This window comes from Juglans microcarpa x Juglans regia, chromosome 5S (assembly GCF_004785595.1).
Source record: "Juglans microcarpa x Juglans regia isolate MS1-56 chromosome 5S, Jm3101_v1.0, whole genome shotgun sequence".
In the NCBI taxonomy this organism is placed as follows: Eukaryota; Viridiplantae; Streptophyta; class Magnoliopsida; order Fagales; family Juglandaceae; genus Juglans; species Juglans microcarpa x Juglans regia.
This window is the reverse complement of record NC_054603.1, coordinates 29911730-29921845: the sequence shown is the minus strand read 5'-3', so window position 1 is coordinate 29921845 and position 10116 is coordinate 29911730. Positions and strand designations below refer to the sequence as shown.

Here is a 10116-nt window from a genome sequence, read left to right as displayed (position 1 = left end):
ATTTCATGCTATCTGACTGAATTTCAAGGTGACGAACAATGATGTAGAGTATGAGGCGGTGCTCACAAGGTTGGCTGTAGCTGAAATGTCAGATGGAACGACGGTAGTAATGAGAGCAGAATCCCAGGTGGTGGTGGGCCAAATCATGGGAGAATATTCAGCAAAGGACCAAAGCTAATAAGGTACCTCTGCCATGTACAAGAGAGATCCCGTCAGTTCTAGTATTTTCGGATCGAACGGATCCCCAGAGGGGAAACCTGGAAGGCTGATAGGTTGGCACGAGCGACATCGACAAGGCAGGAAGAAATGTTGCCATGGGAGGTGATTTTCAAGACAGTAGACACGGTAGCCATAAGAGAGCAAGTTTTTGAGATTGAAGGGAACTCACCAGGATGGGCAGATAACATCATCAGGTACTTGAAAGCTAGGGAGCAACCCACTTCCCTGGAAGAGGCAAGAAAAATCAGGAGCAGGGCAGCTCGGTTCACCTTGATAGACAGAACACTTTACAAGCGGGGTCTTTTGAGCCAATTACTGAGATACATATCAAAGGAAGAAGTCGAGTATGTGATGAGGGAGATACACGAAGGCATTTGTGAGAATCATTCAGGAGGAACGTTATTGGCTGCGAAAGTCATGAGAGCAGGTTACTATTTGCCCAATGCCCTACAGGACTCAAAGAAGTTCGTAAAAAAGTGCGCCCAGTGCTAGCTACACGTGCCAATCCTGAGCATGCCCCCTGAAGAATTGAAGTCGATAACTTCCCCATGGTCGTTTGCCCAATGGAGGATAGACTTGGTTGGCCCTATACCCCTGAGCAAAGGAGGAACCAAATTCATCATTGTTGTCGTCAACTACTTCACCAAGTGGGCAGAAGCCGAGGCAATGGTGACGGTGATTGCTCAAAGTGTGACGAAGTTTATATGGAAGGCAATCATATGCAGATTTGGGATACCGCAAAGCATCATCTCCGACAACGGCAAAGCAGTTTGATTCAGAGCATTATTGTAGGTGGTGTTCAAAACTCAGGATCAAAGTCAAGTATTCATCTCCCGGACACCCAAAGGCAAACAGACAAATCGAAGCAACTAACAAGACCATTGTGGGGATATTGAAGAAGAAGGTAGGCAAGAAAAAAAGGGCATGGGCAGATGAGCTCCCCGAGATCTTATGGGCGTACAAGACAACACCAAAGACGTCAACAGGTGAGACTCCTTTCACCTTGGCATATAGAACCGAAGCCATGATACCAATGGAAGTGGGGATTCCAAGCCGCAGGAGGCAGAGCTTTGACACCAATGAAAATAGAAGGAAGCTGTAAAGCATCTCGACTTAATAAAAGAAAGAAGAGTGAGCACCGAGACAAGGGTGGCCACCTATAAGAGGAAGATGGAGCAGTACTTCTACAAGATAGTAAGGCTTAGGTCTTTCAAGGCTGGCAACATGGTGTTAAAAGAAACGAGAGTGACCATCACAGAAGAAGGAAAGCTAGGCCCAAGATGGGAAGGGTCGTACGTAGTAACAGACAGTAGTTGCCAGGGAGCCTATCGCCTAAAAGACGCAGCAAAATGTGAACTGCCTCACCCATGGAACGCGAAACATTTGAGGAAATTTTATGTTTAAGTTATTTTTTATGAAAATTTTAGTAGGAAATTTTTAGGATTAATTATACTTTGCTCCTTTGAGTTTTCACTCAATTCACAATGTGCCTCTGAAACTGAATATTACATCAAAATGGACCCTCAAACTTTCAAAATCTCCCAATCCCCCCATTCTATCTACCAGGAGCATCAAATCTAATGGAAATTTACTGTAAAAATATAATTTTCATCTACTTTATTATCATTGACCATATAAAATATAAAATAATATATGCTATCAATTAATAACAATCCATTAATCATTAACCATATATAAAATTATTTTATACCTAAGTTGCAAGCAAGTATGAATAATCTATGTACACAATGAAATTATTTAATATTCATTAACCATATATAAATTAATAAAAAAAAATTATGTAATGATTTATGATTTATTATTAATTGATAGCATATATTATTTTATATTTTATATTTTATATGGTTAATGATAATAAATTAGATAAAAATTACATCTTTACAGTGAATGTTATGCACATAAGCAGCACATTCAATGAATTTTTGTTAAATTTAATGTTGATGGTAGACGAAAGGGGGGAATTGGAAAGTTTTGAAAGTTCGAGAGTCCACTTTGATGCAATTATTAGTTTCGAAGGCACATTGTGAATTGAGTGAAAGTTCGAGGGGGCAAAGTGTAATTAACCCAAATTTTTATTAAGACAATTTCAATGAAATATTCTTACAGAAGGAATTTTAGTAAATTTAGTTATTCATGTTATATTGTTTCTTTATATGTTATCTTGCCACTTTATGATCATATTTAGAACACTCCACTCACCAAATTTATGTGGTCAAGCAACTCTCCCGCAACACTCCACTTGCCAAGGTGTAGCAAGAGTTACGCGGTCGAAAGACTCTCCTGCTACACTTTCTCGCCAAGGTTACAAGGTCAAGGAACCCTCTCGTTATGCCACTCGCTAGAATTACGCGGTTAAGCAAGTCTCCTGCTACACTCCACTCGCCAAGGTTACGTGGTCGAGGGACTCTCCCGTTACACGTTCTCGCCAAGGCTACACGGTCGAGGAACCCTCCCGTTACGACACTCACCAGAGTTACTCGATTAAGGGACTCTCCTGCTACACTATCTTGCCAAGGCTACACAATCGAGAAACCCTCCTTTTACACCACTCATCAGGGGTACGTGATCGAGCAACTCTCCCGCTACACTCCACTCGCCAGAGTTACGCAGTTGAGCAATTCTCCTACTACACTCCACTTGCCAGGATTACGCGGTCGAGAGACTCTCCTGCTACACCGTCTCGCCAAGGCTTCACAGTCGAGGAACCCTCCCGTTGCGCCACTTGCCAGAGTTATGTGGTCGAGCAACTCTCTCGCTACATTCCACTCGCCCAAGCTATGCGGTTGAGGGACTTTCCCATTACATTTCTCACCAAAGGCCACACGGCTCAATTTCGGTTAAGTTAACTATATCCTTAGGTTTTTTTTTTCTTAAACTTGATTCTACATAATTGAGACAAGAACTAACTACATTCATATTCTGCAAATCATCAAAAACCCTTCTTTTCATTCTCCATAATTGGAAGAAAACAAAGGTAGTAATCCCTCATTGGCAAATTTTTATTTTACACAATATAAAAGCCACAGTTCAAAATATACAACTACTAAAGGTCAATTGCCCAAAGTTCAACAAAACAAAAGTACAAAAAGAAAACATCAAGGGCGAGGAGGAGGAGGGAAGGCGTCCGACATGATGTCTCACCCGATAGAGTCAAAGTAATGGTAGGCGGCAGGACTGACTCTTATCTCTGTCCACTTCGAGTTGCGAATAACTGTCTCGGGATGTGCAAGCAGAATCTCCCGCAACTGCTTAATCCTGAGCTTGAAGCCAAGGCCAAAACCACGATCTCAAATTGCGTGGGTGGAATTAACTTGGGGAAAGAGGCAACTGATTTGTTCTTGCGAGTGGCCCATCTCCCTATTCAGTACGAATATCTTCAATTCTGAAGCAACCAAGTTCTTCTTGCAAGTCTCCAAGCTCTGATTTAACGCCAAATAATGGTGATCGTGCTCCCTAAAAGCACTCTTAGCCTTGGCCAAATCTTGCTCTGCATTAATTTTCTCACCTTAAGCTATACTTAGTTGGATAATGGATTCCCTACGTTCTTCCTTTGAGGCAGTTAGGCGGCTAATTTAGTCAGCCTTCGCCTTCTGCATTCCTTCCACCTCCTTTTCCACTCATTCAGTCGAGTGGCCAAATTATCTTGTTCAACATCCCTATCACCCGCTTTAGCCTTGTGCAGCACAGTTTCTTCCAACGCGCTTGCTAATTCAAATCGGAAAGAGGCAATCTGGTCCCGAAAGGTGGCTTCGACTCAGAAGATCTCCTCAGCCAGCTTTTCTCTCTCCACTCGAGCAAAGACAACAGCCTTGTGGGCTTTGCCAATGAACGTGCACATGGAGTCATTTTCCTCCTCGAGTCCCATACAGTCTTCCACCAGCACAGTAGCCAACTTGTCAACTCCCTGCAAAAACCCAATCAGGACAAAAAGGTAACAACCCAACAAAAAGTTAAACCAAAGATAAATAAAACTCACCGATGAAAGGATACTACGAAGGTTGAGGATAGTGGCATGAAAAGCCTCATTGTGACGTGACCTGGTGGCCTGAAAAAAGTCGCTAGGGCGAGACTAGGAAGCATCGTGGTGAGCACTTAGAATCCGGGAGGAGACCCTAGTAGCACCCTCTGAGGTAAACGGCTCCCAAGTAGTCTGAGGCGACGTGCCACCAGTCACCTGGGTTGATGTCCCAGCTGTTTGATCAAATTGAGCCATGGCAACTTCCTCCTAAAATGGAGATCTTCTGGGAGAGCCAGTTTGAAAATCACCCGTAGGAAAATTGGAGAAGGTTCCTCACCCCCCCTCGGAGAAGTATTGAAGGGCGAGGAAGGGATTGACACCCTACTCCCTAGGGGTGTCAAATCGTGTTAAGGAACACGAACACGATCCGTTAAGGATTTCGTGTCAAAATTTCAAACCCGAACACGACACGGTAAGATAACTGGTTGACACGACATGACCCGTTATGATCCGTTAATGAATAAGAAATAAATTGACACGACACGACATGACACGACTCGTTCCGTTTCAACCCGTTTAAGTTAATGGGTTGAACATACACGATACGACACGACACGACCCGACCCGTTTAACTTGATTGATTTTATATAAATATTTAAATATAAATAATATCCATAAAAATAAAAAACTAACTATACGTCTAAAATTACAATCCAAACAAATATAATTCAGATAATTTGTAATAATATTCATTATTAAAATTACATTCCAAATATAATAAACAAAACATACAATGTAAATATATTAATGTTACAATCCCAAATATAATAAAAAATTAAAAACACAGATCTAAACAAATTTAGAACTTGAAGAAGGAAGTGGAGCGTCCTCCTTGCCCTTTAGGTCTAAAGGTATAAAGGTAAATTTAATTTTCTTAACGAGTCATAACGGGCTATAACGGGTTGACCCGTTAGTGACCCGTTAAGTAATCGTGTCTTAACGGGTCAACCGTTTTGGCCCGAACCCGTTAAAGCTAAATCCTAACCTACTTTTATCGTGTCGTGTTCGTATTGGGTTAACGGGTCGTGTCACATATTGCCACCCCTACTACTCCCACTGGCCGAAGATAAGTTTGGGAAGATAAAGGACAACTCAGGAGTATTCCCACCCGAGGACGTCGAGGTAGTAGGAGAGGGCTCGCCAACATCTTCAAGATGAAACGAGTCACCAAAGTCGTCCAGTGAGGAAGGAAGGCCGCTCGTGGGAGGTGCATTAAAGAAGTCTAGGTCCAGAATAGAGACAAAATCACCCTTCTCTAGATGAGGGTCACCTTCGAGGTTGATTGTCTGCCCAGAAGTCTAGGCCGCCTTTCCAGAGGGAGCCTCTGACCTAGAGCCCGCTTTATCCTCCAATATGAATTCCGATTTAGCGTTTGCTTGGTCCATGATATCATCTAACAAACTTGTCTTGAGCACTTCAGGGTTACCCGAGTCCTCTCCACCACCTATCGCAGGAGGCGAAGAGACACCTCTGGAAGAGCTAGACGCGTCCGAGGGCTTGGCCCCAAGGTGGGCTTTCTTCCTTTTACCCCTGCCTCCATGAGTGATCCTTTTTTTAAGTTTCACACCGGCAATGGGGTGCCCAGAATTTCATGACCGAGCACATGGGCCCGGCTAGGTACCGTCAATAACCTATCGATGTTGGTGGGTGTCAAAAGGGCGTTAGACCAGGTGGATTTAATGTTAGCTATCGCCGAAGATTGAACTAGGTGAATACGAGCTTTCTCTCAAGAAGACAGCAAAATCTCAAGGCCACGCTCGTCGGGAACGAGTGACCGAGAAGCTCTGACAAGGAATTCTCGATATGAGGCCTTATCTGTCGAAAATTCCCACCCCTACCCAAAAGAAAGAAAAAGTTCTTCGACCAGTACTTGGCATGGGAATACTTCCACTCTAGCTGGACCAATTTGCTGCAGGGCCTAAAGCTACAAAGGTTCCCATCTAAACACCTAAACCCATGAAGAGAAAGGAACTCAGAGCTGTAAGGTCAGAATGGTCATCACCAGTGGGCTCCAAGACGAAACAAAATGCAGTAGGCCATTAAAATATGCCAAGCATTAGGCACCAATTAGGAAAGCGCAAGACCTAAGACGTCTAAGATGTCACAAACAAGCCGCACAAAGGGCAGACAAAGCCCCATTGTAAACATGGCTAAATAGTGGGTAACAAAAACTGCCATACCTTTGACATCAACGACCCCACGTCGCTGGCCTAGCAGCGACAACCCCACAAATCGGGAATGTTAAAGTGGTCCCTCGCAGCGTCTGGTTCTCAACGTGAAGAGGTGGAAACCCATCGATGACCTTCAAAGATTGAACGGGGAACATCTCCTTCGACGCTAGGGTTAGCCGTAGCGTCTTCATGATTGACAGGGGATCGCGAGTTCGCGAAGAACCACCACCATGAGAGGGGCTCGAACCTTGATTTCTTCCAACAGCCATGGGTACGCTGAAAGTAGAGAAAATGCAAGAAGAAGGATGATAGGGTTTGCAACGCAAAAAGCACAAAAGGTTTTGGACGCGAAGCAAGAGAATGAAATGAAAACGAAACTTGTGCAAGAAGATAAGAAGTGAGGGGGAAAAATAAAATGTCAGGGAGCAATAAATACTTGCGACGATTGATGAAGGGGCATGCGTATAGACGTGAGGGTGAAACGACTTTGATAGATGTAGGAGGAATAACGAGCAGAACCCAAACGTTGCCCCAAGTATGAGTCTCATCACACAGCGTGTGACGAGGACTCGCGAGGGTAACTTGGAAGGCTCTGGCCCAATCCGAAAGATGCAACATCTCTTTGCATAAAATCTCCATTGCACAACGCACAATGGGGCTTTGCGGGGTAATTGGAGGGGCTTCAATTTTACCGGAAGGGCCTAATGACATTTAGTGTAAAAGTCCCATCACACAATGCATGATGAGATTTCGCAGAGTAACTAGAAGGGCTTTAATATCACCATAAGGGCTCGCGGAGTTCTACCATGAGCCTGGGTAATGGTGGCTCGACGAATCACTACACTTAAGGCTCAAACCCCTTTAGCCCAATAGGGCTCATGCCAGTTTGTTAAGGACATGAATGCCCGCCCGCTTATCTTGGGATAACTGAGATATTCACTCATTCAAAGTGAGTAGATAATCCGAATGTTCCGAGATTCAAATTTCAAATAGTGGGTGAAACAATTAGTCCGAATGATCCTAAGAAAAGTCAAAAGCTTTATTTAAAGAATTCAGGTACGCTAATGAACTCTCTCGAATAATTTGGCTCTACGAAGATTCTTATCATTACTAACTTAGGTATCGGAGATGCCCCATTAAACCCTTCAAGTCGTCTAACTCTTTGATTGCAAGAGATCGAGAGTATATAGCAGTAAAACACATTCTTAACATGAACGTATTATACAAAGTTATGTTAATTTATATATTTACTTTTGAAAAATGATCTGTATAAACTCTAAATAGACAAATCTCGTACAATACTTTATAAAAAAATAGATCTCGTATTGAAAAAGTGTAAAAAAAAAAAATCTTTATTTTTTTGTCAGTATATTCTTTTACAAAAGACCTCTAGAAAACTTATCCCTTTAAAATTTGCAAATAGGATTCCTCGTTTACTTTTACGAGATGTTTGTGATCGTGACATGGAACTTCTTGAAGAAGCAGTTATACAGTCACCTTATAAACCATCTGTCATGGCCAGCGGCCTTGCGAGTCTACGACTTGACCTTCCCAACGTCAAAAACCCCACGTACGAATTAATCACACGCTGGTCCTACTGCTCGATACGTATTGCATGAACTCCATATCGTTCTCAAGCCCTTCCATCGTTCCGGCCTCCAAAACCACCTCCAGATCCACGCTTCCGTTGCCTTCTCTCCCAGGAAACGCCGATATTTTGCCGTCGAATTTGTTCGCCGCCCCACTCCGCACCGCCAATGGTCGGCACCACCCGAAGTCATTGTCATACATCGGGAATCTCGGCGAGCTCCCCATGGTCATCGATGCACCGTCGAAGTTCCCGAGCGGGAACACACTTGGCTCCCTCTCCCAATTCGCTATGCCCCGGCGCACCGTGGCGTCGTCATGCGCAACCACGTTCCGGTGCAGGAGATCGGCGCACCATCTTAGATCCCTTGAAAGAAGCTCCCCAGCCGTAGCTACGGTGGGGATGCTCTGTATGGTGTTGCCGAAATAGAATGGGTCCAGCAGTGGCTCGAGCCGGTGGCGACAGTTCACGGCCATCCGGAATGTCGTCGTTTTGCTGGCCGTCAACTTCCTCGCACGTGTCACCGAACGCCAAAGCTGAGCACAAAGCGACTGGAACGACGATATCGCCGTCGTTCGGTTCGAGACGTTGTTCCTCAGCCAACCCTCGAGGACAGATGTTATTTTACCGTTAGATGCATCGGTATCCTGAATAACGGTTTGCCAAACGTCATTACATTGCTTCCCAAGTAACTCCATCGCGGACTGATCGACAACACTCTTATCCACCACAGTCTGCAATTGGTTATAGTCATTAGCTCTAAGTTTTAGCTTCAGAATCGCTTCCCTGCTGAAGTGAAAGATTCTCTCACGTAACGCCACGTCACCAGAGAAGGTCACCTTCGGGCCTCCGGGCGGGAATTTCAGCACCGCCGGCGAATTGAACATGGTGTTTCGACAAAAGCATGGTGCTTTGGATATCCTCTTCGCTCCTCTGCAAATCTCGGCGAATGTGTTGAAGAAGTGCCAGAAGGAGGTACCGTCCGTGACGGCGTGGTTGACGGTGCAGCTGATGAAAAGGGCATCGTTTAGCTCGGTGACCTGAACGGCAGCTAAGGGCTTGAAGTGGCCGGAGTAGCTGATTGTTCTGTCAAAGGGAAAGAACTCTTTGAAACAGTCAGGGACGTAATCTGGAGAGAGAAGGTAGTGAACGGAGAGATGTTTGGCTTTGGCGTGGATGAAGTCGACGCCCTCATCGTTGCAGACGATGTGGATGTGGCCATCAGGGTCGGTGGAGAGACGGCCAGCGAGGGCGGGGAAGTGGGTGAGAGTGAGAGACAAAGAGCGTTTGAGAAAGCAGAGGAGATGGTCGATGGAGTACGGTGGGCGGGACAGGAGGATACCCTTTTGGATGTACTGACATGAGAGCATGGGCAGGTCGGAGACTGATAGCTTTAGGGGTTTCAGGTCTGATTTCCGTTCTGGAAAAATGGTGGATTTGGCAACAACATTGACTACCGAAGACGAAGAAGAAGGCATCTTAATTTGAGTAGTTTGTATTAGGAATTTTGGCTTTGGTGGGTGTTGTGTGAGTTTATTGGGGGTGAGAATACGCATACGAATCAGTTAGGGTTTAAATAGAGGATCGATCAAGGAAAGATCATGAGAAATTGAGTTCCGGATTCATGCACTGAAACTGAAGCTGCTACGTGCTTTCGTAGCATGCTAAGGGGAGCAAGATCAGCATTATATTTCTGATTCTAGTAATTACGTTTATGTCTCTGCAATTTGCTATTTTACATGGGCAGTTTTGGAAAGTCAACCTGAACTTAATATTTTTGACCAACCAAATGCAGAAGTGTAAATTTATTGGTTATGTTTTTTCTCATCACGAGGATAATGATAATTGAAATAATGAATAGTATTTTACTCAATAGAATTTTAATTAATAATTAATAGTAGAGTAGTGAAACTTACAAAACATATTTCACAACATATTTTATAACATATATTTTAAAATAAAAATGTTTTTATAAAGTGATGTTATTTTTATAAAATATTTTATTAATCTATCCTTTAATTTAAAATATAATTACGTAATATATTATAAAAGGTGATTGCGTGTTAATCATTTTTGTTCATAGTAATCCCACTAGCTAG

General features: G+C 43.7%; 1 protein-coding gene across 1 annotated transcript; it reads right to left on the bottom strand.

Annotated features, from left to right (window-relative positions):
• Positions 1-7735: 7735 nt before the first annotated feature.
• Positions 7736-9692, bottom strand: LOC121267345 (BAHD acyltransferase DCR-like). The gene is made up of 2 exons (XM_041171208.1): positions 7956-9692; positions 7736-7865 (listed from the first exon to the last, which is right to left on the bottom strand). The coding sequence occupies exon 1, from the start codon at positions 9571-9573 to the stop codon at positions 8011-8013; it is 1563 nt and encodes a 520-aa protein (XP_041027142.1). The 5' UTR covers positions 9574-9692; the 3' UTR covers positions 7736-7865; positions 7956-8010.
• Between the last annotated feature and the right edge of the window lie 424 nt (positions 9693-10116).